We start from the raw sequence: 15604 nt of genomic DNA, 5'->3' as shown, positions 1-15604 counted from the left end.
TTGACTCCAGAAGGCACATGGCACCTGCATCAAGAAAGGGGAGGGGCCGTAAGCCCAGGAATGCAGTCTCTAGAAGCTGGGGAAAGGCAGGGAAATGGATTTCCCCCCCAGCACCACCCTGCTGCCACCTCCGTATTGATTTCAGACTTCTGTCCTCCTGAACCGTGAGAAAGTAAACGTGTGTTGTTTAAGCCTTCCAGGGGCGCCTGAGGGGCTCAGTCGGTTGAGCATCCGACTTCGGCTCACGTCACGATCTCATGGTTCGTGGGTTCGAGCCCCGTGTGCGACTCTGTGCTGATAGCTTGGAGCCTGGAGCCTGCTTCGGATTCTCTGTCTCCTTCTCTCTCTGCCCATCCCCAGTTCATACTCTGTCTCTCTCTCTCTCTCAAAAATAAACACTGAAAAAAAGTAAGCCTTTCCAGTTGGCGGTAATTTGTTACAGCAGCCATAACAAACGAGTGCATGTGGTGTGAATGCCCCATGATTTACTTCCTGGCCCACTCCTGGCAGACGGGTAGGCTGCTTTCTGTCTTTACTATACTGGGTGCCAGGAGCCGTGGTTCTCAAAAGGGGAGACTGTGTCTCCAGGGGGTCAGTGAATAATGTTTAGAGACATTATCGTCATTATTATTATTATTATTATTATTATTATTTAAGAGAGAGAGAGAGAGAGCAAGCATGAGCAGGGATGAGGGGCAGAGGGAGAGAGAGAATCTTAAGCAGGCTCTAAGTTCAGCACAGAGCCTGATGCAGGACTTGATCTCATGACCCTAGGATCATGATCTGAGCCAAAATCAACAGCCAGACACTCCACCCCACTGAATGAGCCACCCAGGTGCCCCAGGAGACATTTTTGATGTCACGGCGGGAGGGACGTTGCTACTGGCATCCAGTGGTGGAGGCCCAGGGCTAAACATCCTATAATGCATGGGACAGCCCCACAACAAAGAATGCCCCAGCCTCAAACATCCGCAGTGCTAAGGTTGAGAAACTCTGGTCTATCCCTAAGATCTGTTCCTAGAGATAGAATTTCTGATTACAATGTCTAAATACAACTGCTGAGCCAAAGGGTGTGTGCTGTAGACATTGCCCTATTGCCCAGGGCTAATATTAACCCTAGGAATGTGCTCGGCCCCTATGTAGCAGCACACTGCCTCTGAGATGTTGGCGTGCTAGGTGTGGGTCCCCACAGGCCCTGGGAGATCCTCAAGCCTGGTAGGTAGGTTTGTGAATTTGAGGGGTTAATAGCTGAGGCAGGGGCTCCAAGGGTCATTCATTTAACAGCTGGGTACTGAGCTCTTGTCTGATAGATCTCCATCCTCACTGAGGTCCCAGCCCGATAGGGACACTGACCTGAAAAGAAACCATGAGATACATACAGAGTACGTCGGGCAGTGAATACGTCAGACTTGGGAAGCCAAGGAGGGCATCATGCAGGAGGCAACTTGTAGCTCATGTGATGGTTAGTTTTAAGTGTCAACTTGACTGAGGGGCGCCTGGGTGGCTCAGTCGGTCAAGCGTCCAGGTTCGGCTCAGGTCATGATCTCACAGTTGGTGAGTTTGAGCCCCACGTTGGTCTCTGTGCCGACAGCTCAGACCCTGGGGCCTGCTTCAGATTCTGTGTCTCCCTCTCTCTCTGGCCCTCCCCCGCTCATGTGCTGTCTCTCTCAGAAATGAAAACAAACATTAAAAAAAATTTTTTTAAGTGTCGACCTGACTGGGCCGAGGGATGGCCAGATTGCTGGTAAAACATAATTTCTGGGTGCATCTGTGAGAATGTCTCCGGAAGAGATTAGCATTGATTCAGTAGACTGAGTAAAGAGGATCTCCCTCCCCAGTACTAGGTGGGCATCACCCCATCTGCTGAGGACTCTAGAAGAGCTAAAGGGCAGAAGAAGAATGGATTTCCTCTCCCTGCGTGAGCTGAGAGGACAATCTTCTCCCCGCCGCTGGTCGGCCAGGGCAGGGCAGAGAGGCAGACAGGAGCGGGGAGCACAGAGCTTGGGGACGAGAGCTGAAGACGGGGAACTGGTAAGTGTTTATGAGACAGGGCCTGACCCTGTGCCAGGAAGGAGGGTCGGCAGTGACAGCAGAGCCTCATTTGGAATGGGGCAGGAGTGGCCGGTTGTCCAAGGCACGAGCTCCCGGGTCCTCAGGATCCCCGAGGGCCTTGGGTCTCACACGGTTATTTTATTTTATTTATTTAAAAATTTTTTTAAACGTTTTATTTATTTTTGAGACATGGAGAGAAGGAGCATGAGCAGATGAGGGGCAGAGAGAGAGGGAGACACAAAATCGGAAACAGGCTCCAGGCTCCGAGCTGTCAGCACAGAGCCCGACGCGGGGCTCAACTCACGGACCACGAGATCATGACCCGAGTCCAAGTCGGACTGAGCCACCCAGGCGCCCCTCACACGGTTATTTTTAAAAGAACCGTACTTTATTTTGAGGATAGCTCAAAGAACTCATTCACAAAACGCCTTTTGTTTTCAAAGCACAGCTTTTCATTAAAAGCAACGTCCGCCTTTAATACACCCTCTCCTACACAGTCCCGTGTTGGGGGCTGCCGGGTGCCCCGCCCCCGCCCCCGTGCTCAGTAGTCATCTTCGTTGTCGTCAGAGTCCTCACGTGCCTGCGTGCACACCTTGGAGGGCCCGGGAGCGACAGAGGGCCCTGGTGGGGTCGGGGCCAGGTTCACCCAGCAGGGCCCATGAGGCAGCACGTGGCTCTCGTTGAGTCTGCAAACTCGATAGTTCTCGTAGTGGACGTTGTGGGTGATGTCCTTCAGGTCTTGGAGGTGGGAGCTGGGAGATGGGAGGCAGTTGAGCCCAGGCTGGCCACAGCGTCCCCCGCCCCCCAGGGTCCCTGCACCCTCACCGGATGAGCAGGTCTCTCAGCAGAGGAAACTCACAGTGCGCCATGTTCTCCACTGCAAGACACAACCAGACCGCTGGCCCTGTCCACCTGCCTTGCCCTCCATGAGCACCGAGTAAGCGCCCACTGTATGCTGTGTACCCCTGATATCCACCGCAACCTTTCCGCCCACATTTCTCACTGTCTTTTCTCACGTCCATTTATTCATTGCTGTGCCCCCCACACCTGGTACAGAAGGCTGCTACCAATACTTGAGTCAATGAATCCACTAATCATTTATTATTGTCCACTTAATAATTACTACAGTACAGTATGTGTATGATACCATATATATTATATTATTTTAGTGATTATGTGGATAAATGGGGGGCCCAGACCCTGGCTGCTCCTCCTTCACTTCCCATCCCCCCCACCCCCCACCCCCGCAGCGAGAGGCCTCCCTCCACCCCCTCAGGTAGCCTGGCCTCCTGCCCCGCCTTCTCCCACCTGTCATTGTCTCATCAGCTCTCTGGGGACAGGAGCCTTGTCTGTCCTGCTTTCAGTGTATCCCCTGAGGAAGCGCGTAGAGTATGCCTGGCACACAGAAGGCCCACAACAAATTCTGGCAAATGCATAGGGTGTCCTCTGGGTGGTGGGCATCATGCAAAGCAGTGGCCTGCCCTGTCCAACCACCTTCCATGTACAGATGTGCAGTTCGTTGGTCGCACAGACGCAAATGGCCATGCATGAGGTTGATGCCCATTTTACTGTGAGGAAACTGAGGCCCAGAGAGTCAGGTAACTTGCCTGAGTCCTCCCCGCTGCAAGGAGGGACTTGATTTCCAGGTCTGTCTGCTTCCTGGTTGTGGGCTTGCCCACTCTGGGCCCTGTGATGAGTGTTGAGGGTGCCGGAGGCAGCAGGATGCGCCTGGATTTTCAGCCCACCCTCACCTGCGTTCTCTGCAGAGTCCCTGCACTGACCTTCAATGATGCCCCACTTGGTCTTCCGGCCCAGGACACACCTCCCGTTCACCAGGTGCTGTCGGTCGGCCCCGACCACAGCAAAGGGGATCCGGTCCTGCGGGAGGAGAGGAGACAAAAGGGTTGGCCCTGCCTAGGAGGTGGGTAGAGAAGTCACGGAGGTGGGGTGGGGGAGGCACACTGTCCTTTGTGGGGAGACAGTGGTAGAAGGAGCACAGAGATCTGAAGTCAAAAGACACAGGGCACCTGGCCAGCTCAGTTGCTGGAGGCTGCGACTCTTGATCTCAGGGTTGTGGGTTCGAGCCCCACGTTGGGTGTAGAGATTACTTAAAAATAAAATCTTTCAAAAAAAAAAAAAGTCTGATCAATGCCTCAGTTTTCTCATCTGTAAAATGGGAGTCAGAAGAGTACCTGCACAGGGCTTTGTGAATGTTTGGGAAGGCTACTCAGAGCCACATTAATAATATAATCTTAGGGATGTCCCATCTCTTACCTGGGTAAGAGATGACCTGCAATCACCTTCATCGGTTATCAAGAGGGTTAAATGACATGACTTTGCAACCCAGGGGCTGGCAACCTACGGTACATGGGCCAGATCAGGCTCCTGCCTGTTTCCCCATATAAAGTCTGTTGGCATACAGCCCCATGCATTCATTTACTCACGTCTAGGTTGCTTTCGTGCTGCAACAGCAGAGTTGAGTAATTGCACTGAGACCAGTTGGCCCACAAGGCCTAACATATTTAGCATCATGTGGCCCTTCACTAAAAAGTTTGCTGAGCCCTGCTGAAAATTCTGGTGGTTCACTTGCTCATGGCCGGAAGTGGAGACTCAAATTCCTGAACTCCAAACTGCTATTTAGGGGTTTGCTTTTATTTCCAGGAGTTAATTTGTGATGAGGAATAGTAATCAATGGTGGCAATCATAATTATCTGTTCTGCGCTTATCCTGCGGCAGCCTGGAGCAAACCCTCAATAAATGTTAGATGTCTGGACGATTTACTGAGATGTTGAGTCAGTATGTTCAGGTCTGTGTCAGTTGCGGCCACGCTGCTGCCTTCTCAGGCCTCAGGACAGAAAGAAACTGGTCAAGGTCAAGGCTCTTTGAACGTTTCACAGGAGATCCTGTTTATTGTGCCAGTGGGGAGGGGAAAGAGGGAATGGTGGAGACATTGGGTCCAAGATGGGAAACAGGGCCATGTCCGGATGTGGTTTGTTTACTGCACAAAGGGAACTGGCCATGAATCTGTGTGGGGCTGAAATCACATGTGGGCCATGTCTGTGAAGGCAGAGTTGTTTGCTTCTAATCCAGGCAACAGCACCGCTGTGCAGGTTAACACGGTCCCTGAGGGAGTGATTCAAGGCCTGAGGTCAATGCATGATGAATCTCAGCCCTCACCTGAGTCCTTTGCAGGATCCAGACAGACTGACATTGGACAAACCACCAGGACGACAAGATAGGGGCTTGGAGGTGGAATTCAGTTGATTAGGAGAAAAAGAAGAGGTTAGCTATTTCCCTCTTTCCTTCTCTTTTGAAACAGCTTTACTGAGATGTAATTCACGTACCATAAAATTCACCCTTTGAAAGGTGCAGCTCACAAGACTGTGCAGCCATCACCACAGTCTAACTCCAGGGCATTTTCGCTGCCCCAGAATGACACCCCACACCCATCAGCAGTCACTCCCCACTGCTCCTGACCCCCCAGCTCCTGGCAACCACTAATCTACTTTCTGTCTCTATACGATTTACCTATTCCGACGTTTCATATAATGGAATCATGTAATATTTGTCCTCTTGTGTCTGGCTTCTCACTGAGCTTCGTGTTTTCTTTTCTTTTCTCTTTTCTTTTTTTTTTCTTTTTTTTTTATTTTTGAGAGAGAGGGAGGGGGAAGGAGAGAGAGAGAGAGAGAGAGAGAGGAAGAGAGAGAGACAGAGCATGAGTAGGGAGGAACAGAGACAGGGGAAGACACAGAATGCAGAGCAGGCTCCAGGCTCCGAGCCGTCAGCACAGAGCCCAATGCAGGGCTCGAACTCACAAACCATAAGATCATGACCTGAGCCAAAGCCGGACGCTCAACCGACTGAGCCACCCAGGCGCTTCATGTTTTCAAGGTTCATCCGTGTTGCAGCAGGTGTCAGTGCTACATCCATCCGTTTTTATACCTGGAGGACACTCCATTGTGTAGACAGACCACGTGTATTTATTTAGTCATTCATAAGTGAATAGACATTTGGCTTATTTCCACTCCTTGGCTATTACACGTATTTCTGCCATGAACATCTGTGTACACGTTTTTATGTGAACATAGGTTTTCATTTCTCTTGGGAGTGGGCTTGCTGCTGGGTACCATGGTAACTCAGCGTTTAACCTTTTGAGGAACTGCTAGACTATTTTCCAAAGTGGGAGCACTGTTTGACATTCCCGTCAGCAGCATCTGCCTGCCAGTTCAACTTCTCCACATCCTCACCAACACTTGGGATTGTCTGTCATTTTGCAAACAGCCACCCTAGTGGGTATGAATCGGTACCTCGTGGTTTTGCTTTGCATTTCCCTGATGACTGGTGATGTCGAACCAACATCTTTTTGTGGGCTCATCGTCCTCTTGTCCAAATTCTTTGAGGGAATGTCATTCAAAACCTTTGCCCATTTCTAAATTTGTAAGGGTTCTTTATTATGTTCAGGATACAAGACCCATATCAGATAAACCATTTGCAAGCCTTTTCTCCCTCCCATTTCTGTAGGTTGTTGATGTTTGAGTTTATGTATGTATGGAGATTCATACCTGCCAGAAGTATGTGAACTTTCCCCAAGCTGTAGAGGGAGATGAATCTTTAGACAGAAAGAGCAGGTGGAAAGCAAATCGCCCAGCCGTGGTCACACCAGCCTGCCCCCCACCCCCACCCCGTGGCCTCCTACCCGAATCTTGCTGTTGAGGATCCTGTCATTGATATCCTCGTCAAAGCATTTCTGTGGGTACACCTCGATGCAGTGAGTCCTCAGGTTGTGCTGGATCTGGGGACGCAGGTGACCTCATCTCATCCTCTGCACTTGGCCTCCTCCTTGCCCCCACCGGCCCCATCACCCCGGGCGCCCAGATCACCCTGCGCCTGAAGGCCTCTCGCTCCTCAAGGGTCAGGCTGTCGGCCCGGGCAATCACAGGCACCACGTTCACGGTCCGGCACAGCCGCTGTAGGAACTCAATGTCCAGAGGCCGCAGGCTGCTCAGGCAGGGCAGCAACAGTGGAGGCAGTGGCAGTGGATGAGTGAGGGGGTGCCGGCCTGCAGCCCAGGCCAGGGACTCCTCCTCCTCCTCCTCTCTGCCCCAGGCCAGGGTCCCTCCCCCAGCTGGCTCAGCCCTTTACCAGTGCCCAGTAGGCGGCACGAAGTACACACAGCAGTGCACCCGCGTGTCGGGGATGTGGCGCTGGCGGGTGATGAGGATCTCCTCCTGCAGGTACCGCTCGTACTGTTCATTAATGTAGCCCAGGATGGGGTTCCAGCTGGGGTGGCAGACGGACCCGACCTCAGAGCCGCCCCTGGGAGCCCCACCCATCTCCCCAGGTCCTCTGGGTGGTCTCCCCTTCGGAAGACCAATTGCCCCAGTTGGCCCAGGACACAGGACCTCCGTTCCTGTACGAGCTGAGACCTGTGGTTACCTGATCACCCTCCCCCCGCTCCCCTGAATTATCAGTGAGACCCCTGCCGTTCTCAAGCTGAGGCCTTGGCTTCCTCGTTCATAAAATGGAGAGAATAAGAGCACCTACTTTGTTGGGGCGTGGTCTTAAAAGAGATGAATCGCCACAGCCGGGTTCCAACCACCGTGGGCACTCACGCCATTGCTGCAAGGATCTCCTGAGTCCTCTCCCTGGGTCCCTTCCCCTGCCAGGCTATTGTCAACCAAGCAGCCAAAAGGACTCATCCACCCCCCTTTTTTTTTAAGATCCTTTTAAAAACAGGAGTCAGAGTACATCCCTTTTCTGCTCAGCCTGCCCACAGTGGCCACAGAAAAGCCTAAGTCCTTACACTGCCCTACCAGGCCCTACAGCATATCACTGTTTCTTCTGCCTGCCCTCCCCTCCTCGTTTCTCCCTACCATGCACACACCTCCAGCCACACCAGCTTTCCATGAACATACCATTCTGCCCACCGCAGGGCCTTGGCACATGCCACTATCCACTTTGAACACTCTTCCCCTGCATGTCCACAATGCTCATTTTCTCATATCCTGGAAATCCACCCAAGTGTCACCTTATCCGGGAGGTCTTTCATGATCACTCTGCTTAAAGTTGCAATCCCTCTACAGCTCCCTATGCTTTCCCTTCTCAGAAATGTCCTCCTTGAATGATAGAGTTTAGGACCACCTTATGTATAACTGATTTGTTGTGTTCATTGCTCAGCCCCCCTTCCCATGACAATGTAAATTTCACGTAGGCAGAGGTGTTCATCTGTTTTGTTCATTGTTGTATCCCCATGTCTAGAACAGGGCTGGCACGAAGCAAGTGCTCAATGAAGCATTGTATGCAGGGCTGGCTTCATACAAGCACAAACAGACCATTTCCACAGAGCTCCGTGCTTTGAAGGGCTTGCAGTTCATTCAATGTCCTGTGGTCAAGGTTTTACAATTCGTAATACTTTTTGAACAATGGGTCCCACATTTTCATGTCACTGGGTCCCACAAATTATGCATCCAGTCCTGATTGTGTGTGTGCATGTGTGTGTGTGTGTGTGTGTGTGTGTGTGACCAACTACTGTCGTGGGTTTTGTCACTGAGAGCCTAGAACAACTCTGCAAGGTGGGTGTCATCACCCTCAAGTTACAAAGAAGGAAACTGAGGCTCAGAGAGCTTCCATGACCAGTCCCAGGTTACCTAACTGGAAAGTGGTCTAACTCTGTGGTCCTGACTCTGTAGTGTGGGCTTCTAACTTCTGCTATATCATAACCTTGACTGAACACCTACTGTGTGCCAGGCAGGAAGCTCTGACCTTTATGTACTTGACTCCCTTCAATCTTGGAGGGCTGGTTGCATGCACCCATTATACAGATGAATAGACTGAGGCTCCAAGATGCCACAGTCAGGTGTTTCAGGGCTGGGATGTTTCCCAGGGGCTGGAGGGGCAGGGGCAGGGGCAACCAGGGTTCGGCCCCCACTGTCAAGGACCCACCATTTGTCATTGTTGATCTGGTCTCCAAAGCCAGGCGTGTCAGTCACTGTCAGCTTGAGCTTCACACCCTTCTCCTCGATGACTGTGCGTGGAGAGTGGAGTAGGAAGAGATTGGCCTGGGTGGGGTGGGGTGGGGTGGGTGGGGTGAAGGTGGTGGACCACTCACCATGGGTCACTGACTTCAGCTGCAGCGTCTGGGGTGTGGGCATCGCCAGGCCCGGCAGGGTGCACTTCCACACCTTGGACTTGAAAAGGGTGTTCAACATTGTGGACTTGCCCAGCCCGCTCTGCCCTGGGGGTAACCAGATGACAGCAACAGAGGTGGACATTTTAGGCAGTGCTTCTCAGGCTGTTAAACAGTTTTAGAAAGTGAACTGTTTTCTAAGCATAACATAAATACTGAAAAGCGGGTGCTATCGTCGGTGTCCCCCTGAATCTTTATCCCACCCATTTTTATTGAGGCAAAATTCATGCAGTAAAAAAATTAACCATTAGCCATTTAAAGTGAACAATTCAGTGGCATTTAGTACATTCACAGTGTTGTGTACCCACCAATTCTGTGTAGCTCCTATTAGAAAGAAATCCACAGGCCGCAAATGGCAGAACTTAGGCCAAGTCTCCAAATGGGTGCCTAATATCTAACTTAACTGCAGTTCCAACCTCCCCCGGAAACGTAGCCTAAACTGGTCCGTCAGGGATTTTCTGGTCAGCACCGGTGAGTCATGTCACATGGGCCCTCACTGTCCCCCAAAGGAAGATGAAGTCATCCACCTAAGACCCTTTGCCTGTCCTCTAAGGGAAAGAAACCCTGCCTGTAATAATCCTTTCCTTTTGCTAATAACTTCCTTGCTCACATCCTCCTTTCTATATAGAAACCTTGCATTCTGCACAACTCCTTGGAGCTCACTTCTTACCTGCTGACCAGGTGCTGCCTGATTCATGAATCATGTCACAATTAGATCTTCAAATGTACTTGGCTGAACGTTGTTTTTTTAACCGTCAAGAAACATGCTCATTGCCCCAAAAGAAACCTCACACTCATTAGCAACCCCTCCCCATTTTCCCTCCATCATCACCTCTGGCAACTGCTAATCCATTTTTTTGTGTCTCTGTGGATTTGCCTACTCTGGACATTTCAAAGAAATGGAATCATGCATGGGGCACCTGGGTGGCTCAGTTGGTTAAGTGTCCGACTTTGGTTCAGGTCATGATCTTGCGGTGCGTGAGTTCGAGCCCCTTGTTGGGTTCTGTGCTGACAGCACGGAGCCTGGAGCCTGCTCCAGATTCTGTGTCTCTTTCTCTCTCTGCCCCTCCCCAGCTCATTCTCTCTCTCTCTCTCTCAAAAATGAATATGCATTAAAAATTTTTTTTAAGAAATGGAATCATGCAATATTTGTCCTTTCATGTCTGGCTGCTTCCACTAAGCATAATGGTTTCAAGGTTCATCCAAGTCCTACCAGGTGTCAATACTTCATTCTTTTTCATGGCTGAATAATGTGCCATTGCATGGAGAGATCACATTGTGTTTATCCATTCACCCTGATGGGCAGTTCAATGTATCTTACAAATTAAATGGCCCATGCATACAGAACCAGATCCAGAGATGGAGCATATAGTTCCCCACAAGCCCAATCATGCCCATCTCAGGAACTATTAACCCAACACTCCAGGGACAGCCACTCTCCGGGCTTCCATCAGCAGGGAGCAGCTCTGCCCACTCTTGATTTAGGGAAGCACACAGCATGTGGTCTCTTGTGTCTGGCTTCTTTGGCTTGACACTACTTGGTGAGATTGACCCAAACTGTCTGTGGTTGTAGATGGTCCACTTTCCCTGCCGTGGGAGCTTCTCAAACTCGGTGGACCACATCTGCAGAAGGGGACACCCTACATCACAACGCAGGGTGCACACGTATTTTTGTATTGAACAAAAATTGTCCGAAGGGTTGTGCTGTCCAATATGGGAGTCCCACTTGGCTCCTGCCATGGGTGATATGGAAAATCTGAATTGAGGTATGCCATCAATGGAAAATACAACCCAGATTTTCCAGACTTGGTGTGTGCCAAAAAGAACGCAAAAGTTCTTTTTTTTAAACTTTCAAAAAAAGTTTATTTACCTTGAGAGAGAAAGAGAGCACACACAAGTGGGGGAGGGGCAGAGAGAAGGAGAGACAGAATCCTAAGCAGGCTCTGCGCCCTCAGTGCAGAACCCGATTTGGGACTCGAACTCGCAAACTGTAAGACCGTGACCTGAGCCAAGATCAAGAGTCAGACACTTAACCGACTGTGCCACCCAGATGCCCCAGGAATGCAAAAGTTCTCATGGACAATTTTTTTTGGGTGTGGATTACATGTCATTCAAGATAGTACATACTGAGTTAAGTAACATAAATGGTTAAAATTAATTTCTCCAGTTTCTCTTCCCTTTTTTAAAGGTGGCTACTGGGAATTTTTACAATGACATCATGTGGCTCACATTATACTTCTATTGGACAGCACTGCCTTGGAACAATGCCCTTAATTGGTGTTGCCCACTCTGACATTTTATAGTCTGCTATTACCCAGTTTATTTTGTGAAAGGTGTAGTTTTGACCTACAGAATCAATTTTGCACCCATATAAATGCAATTCCAGAGAACCTCCTGAACGCCAGGACAGTGCTAAACCCAGTGAGGAAACTGAGGCAGAGAGGGGTCAGGGACTGTGCTCAAGGTCACACGTTGGCTGGTGTTAAGGGCCCGGATCAGGATCTGGGTCTGGGTGTTCACCACTTTCTGCCATGGCCTCCCCTTTTATTGCTCTCTTTGGGTTTGGCTGGGGCTTCATGGATGATTTTTGTCTTTTAATGCCTCAGTGTTTCCAGATTTTAAACTATGACATCTGGCGAGGGACTATTAACAGACCCACTGTTGAGACTGAGGCTCAGAGAGGTGAAGTAACGCGCCCACGCCCACAAGTCTGCATCCTTTGGTCTGTCCTCCCGTGAGCCCCTGCCCCTCACTCACCCACCACCATGATGTTGAACTCAAACCCCATCTTCATGGCCTTGATCTTCAGTTGGTCCAGCACGGCCTCAATGCCCACATAACCAAGCATCTCGCAGGGTGGGGTCTTGGGGCTGGAGGGTCTTGATGAGCAGGGGGAGGCGGACTGCCTCAGCGGGTCCATGGGGTCAAGGACACAGCAATGTCTGTCAACTGGGTGGGTGGGGAGAAGGGGGTTACTGGGGCTCTGGAGGGGGACCCTCTTGAGTTCTCATTTCTGGACCCTGGCTCCTGAGCTCTGCCACCTGGCACTCCCACACATTATACCCCTTGATCTACCCATCCCCCAAGGCCCCAGGGCCTGAGGGCTTTGAAGTGAAGTACAGGGAGGAGCTGCCTCTCAGAGGAGGCTGAATCCCTTCCCAGAGATACACCAGCCCAGTAATCTGTTCCTCCCCCACCCCAGTTTCCTCCCTACCCCCACCCCTGGCCCAGGCAGTATCCTTGCTCAGACACTCCCCCCAGAAGAATGTGGCCGGCCTGGTGAAGCCCAGGGTCTGGATCCATGGTGACAGAGAGAAGCAGCTTTGTGTAGCACCTGATGGCCTTGGGTCTCTGACGGAGCTTCAAGGAGCTTCCCTGTCCTAGCTGGTGTGTGTGGTGAGGGGGGAGGAGACAAGGTGACAGTTAACTGAAGAATCTGAACTCCATCCCCTTCCCCATGACTTCAGGGGGAGGGGCAAGGGGTGGGCCTCCTCTACAGCGGGGAGCTGAGGGCAGGGGCAGGTAAGCTCTTCCAGTGTCCTTTTGGAACACTTACCCTAAATCCTTACAATGACCCTGGCCTAGTGCTATAGACAGGAACCCAGGGCCTCTGGGCAGCTCCCTTGCCCAAGGTCACCTAACTGGGCTAAGTGGGCTTCAGCCAGTCCCTCTGACTTCCAAATTCATGACTCTGCTAGCAAAAGCAAACCCATGACCCGCAGCCAGAAAGCAGAACGTCCATGTTTTCTTTGGTCTGTCCACCGCTGGGGCCACAGTGTTTTCAATGGCCAGATTGATTTAGGAAACATTTAGCCTACACTTAGTCTGTGCATAACATTGTTCTGGGGCTGTAGGATGGCAGCTTGTTTCATGATCATCCCAGTGCTATCAAGCTAGTGCTGTTACTCCCTCCAGGTTACAGAGTCTGAAACAGTTGTGCAAAGTCACCTAGTAAGGAAGTGGTGGGTTGGGATCTGAGTCCACGTGCGTACCCTCTAATGCTTTTCTTGTTCACGGGAACATCTAGATTTCCAGTGTGTCTTAGAGATTGTAAGCCCTGGCAATTCTGATGGCTGATGAGCTGCCCTCTTTGGCTGGGCCATGAGTTCTCCAGTTTGCCACAGTCCTCACCCCTCCCCGATGTGTCCCTGACACGATGTTTCTTATACAAATCCATCTCACTCACTACTTTCTCACCTGTTTCCTGGCACATGAGGAGTCCTCTGTCTCATGATGCTGAGCATTTTCTCTGAAAGCCAGATAGTAAAGAGTTATTTTGAGCTTTGTGGGTCATAATATCTCTATTACACCTACTCTTCAGGCCTGCTGTTGTAGTGTGAGAGCAGCCACACACAGGTGAAGGGGGTGGCTGTGTGTAGGTAAAACTATTTACAAAAGCAGGAAGTGGTTTGCCAACCCTGCTTTGCTTGCTGAAACTCACCAAGTCTGCCCTAGTCCATTCACCTCAACTGTCCTGAGCCCCAACTAGCCTTCTGTCCCTCTCTGCCTGTGCCCTTGTGCTTCCCTACCTTCTACCTATCTCACGACAGAGCTTAAACTTCATCTTTGAGGCTTGAGGCTTTGGGTGGGGCTGGGCAAAGCCTGCCCTGGAACATGGTTCCTTTCTCAATAGAGAAATCTCTCAAGCTACAAGTCCACAGCTCTCAAGGGTTATGGGAGGCTGGCCTCCTCATCAAAGCGAATGGGCACGTTGTACATGGATGACCAAACAGTACTGGTGGCCTGTGGACTGAACTTGAGCGCGAGATTCTGCTTCCTAGGAAAACCATCCCACGTGAGTGACAGTAGGATTCTGAGCAACTGGGAGAGGAAAAAAAAAAAAAAAAAAGAAAAGAAAAGCGAGCCTCAGTGGGTAGCCACTAGGATCACAAGCGTCATGACCGTGCTTGCAGAAAGCAGTGGTCACTTGCATGGCGCTCTTGGCTGTGTTGATTGGGAAAAGCCCAGGGTGAAGTGATCTGAGCAGTGTGAGAACAGCAGATGAGTCCAAATGTGTACAAAGAACAGAAGACTGAAGGGAATCACACCCATAAGTTGGGTGAGTAATATATAGCCATTCAGTGCATGTTTCTAGAACACCTCATTGTGCTAAGGAAGTGTTTTATGGATCATTCCATTCAATCTAACCCAAGAATAAGGGAAATGATATTTATACACCCATTTTACAGAAGAAGAAACTGAGGCAGAGAAGGTCAAGGATTGTGCCCCAAGGCCACACACGGGTGGGTGTTAAGGGCTGGGAACAGGATCTGAGTCTGAGGGGGGTCTGACCCACCTGAAATATGCCTTGGCATGGCTTCCCCATCACTGCTCTGCTCCCATCTTAGAACTCTACAGGTGGTTTCTGTCTTTTAGTAACGTGGTAATTTCTCAGATTTTGATAAGTGTTGGATGCTTAACCAACTGAGCCACCCAGGTGCTCTGGGTTTTGTCTTTTAACAAGTTGGAATTTCCCAGGTTTTCCCTAATAAAGAGCAACTGCCCCCCCCCCCCCCCGCCATCAGAAAGTCTTACTTTATTATTATTATTATTATTATTTTAAGTTTACTTATTTATTTAGAGAGCATAAGCAGGAGAGGGGTAGACAGAGAGGGAGAGAGACAGAATCTCAAGCAGGCTCTGCACTGTCAGTGCAGAGCCTGATGCAGGGCTCAAACTCATAAACTGTGAGGTCATGACCTGAACTGAAACCAAGAGTTGGATGCTTAACTGATTGAGCTACCCAGGCACCCCTAGAAGGTCTTACTTTCATAATGAAAAACAAGTAACAAGGCACCCAGGGGTCTGGACAGGAAGGCTGAGGGTCAGTGGGGAGCAGAGGCGACAGAGGGCCTCTTGCCCACCCAGCCAGGACAAGTGGTGGGGGGACAGGGGCCACAGTTGTGGACCCCCATCCTCTTTTTTTTTTTTTTTTTTTAAGTGAGGTAGAAAGGAGCTCCTGGGTGGCTCAGTTAGTTAAGCGTCCAACTCTTGATTTCGGTTCATGTCATGACCTCACAGTTTTGTCAGTGTGAGCCCCATGTTGGGCTCCTTGCTGACTGCAGAGCCTGATTGGGATTCTCTCTCTCTCTCTCTCTCTCTGCCCCACCCCTTCTTGCGTTCTGTCTCTCAAAATAAATAAATAAACTTAAAAAAATTCTTAACAAAGTAATAAAATTGCGGTAAAGGGGCACCTGGCTGGCTCAGTCAGTAGAGCATGTGACTCTTGGTCTTGGGGTTGTGAGTCAAGCCCCACATTGGGCATAGAGCCTATTTAAAAAAAAAAAAAAAAAAAAATATATATATATATATATATACACACAAAATTTAGGTAAAATTTGCATACAATTAATTTGCATAAAACTA

At 50.3% G+C, this 15604-nt stretch overlaps 1 protein-coding gene across 4 annotated transcripts; it reads right to left on the bottom strand.

The window, feature by feature from the left end:
- Positions 1-2424: 2424 nt before the first annotated feature.
- Positions 2425-12703, bottom strand: SEPTIN12 (septin 12). Of its 4 annotated transcripts, none has more exons than XM_086691422.1 (10): positions 12573-12700; positions 11996-12187; positions 9161-9286; positions 8995-9076; positions 7195-7332; positions 6933-7050; positions 6749-6844; positions 3834-3930; positions 2878-2974; positions 2425-2804 (listed from the first exon to the last, which is right to left on the bottom strand). In XM_086691422.1, exons 2-10 carry the CDS (start codon positions 12156-12158, stop codon positions 2594-2596), a joined length of 1128 nt encoding a protein of 375 aa, XP_086547548.1. In that variant the 5' UTR covers positions 12159-12187; positions 12573-12700; the 3' UTR covers positions 2425-2593. The 4 variants fall into 4 exon arrangements, with proteins under 4 accessions (XP_086547548.1, XP_086547550.1, XP_086547551.1 ...); XM_086691424.1 differs by having other exon boundaries at positions 2878-2929; positions 12573-12698; XM_086691425.1 differs by lacking the exons at positions 2425-2804; positions 2878-2974 and adding an exon at positions 3603-3739 and having other exon boundaries at positions 12573-12698.
- Between the last annotated feature and the right edge of the window lie 2901 nt (positions 12704-15604).

Source organism: Puma concolor, chromosome E3, assembly GCF_028749965.1.
Source record: "Puma concolor isolate L17-30 chromosome E3, mPumCon1.1.hap2, whole genome shotgun sequence".
NCBI classification, from domain to species: Eukaryota; Metazoa; Chordata; class Mammalia; order Carnivora; family Felidae; genus Puma; species Puma concolor.
This window is presented reverse-complemented; position numbering and strand designations above follow the sequence as displayed.

Coding starts and splice junctions, on each gene's coding strand:
- SEPTIN12 (XM_086691422.1), bottom strand. CDS start 12,158: ATGGACCCGCTGAGGCAGTCCGCCTCCCCCTGCTCATCAAGACCCTCC. Junction 9,287..11,995: donor GTTCAACATCATGGTGGTGG/GTGAGTGAGGGG, acceptor GGTTACCCCCAG/GGCAGAGCGGGCTGGGCAAG. Junction 7,051..7,194: donor GTGCCGCCTACTGGGCACTG/GTAAAGGGCTGA, acceptor CTGCCTGAGCAG/CCTGCGGCCTCTGGACATTG.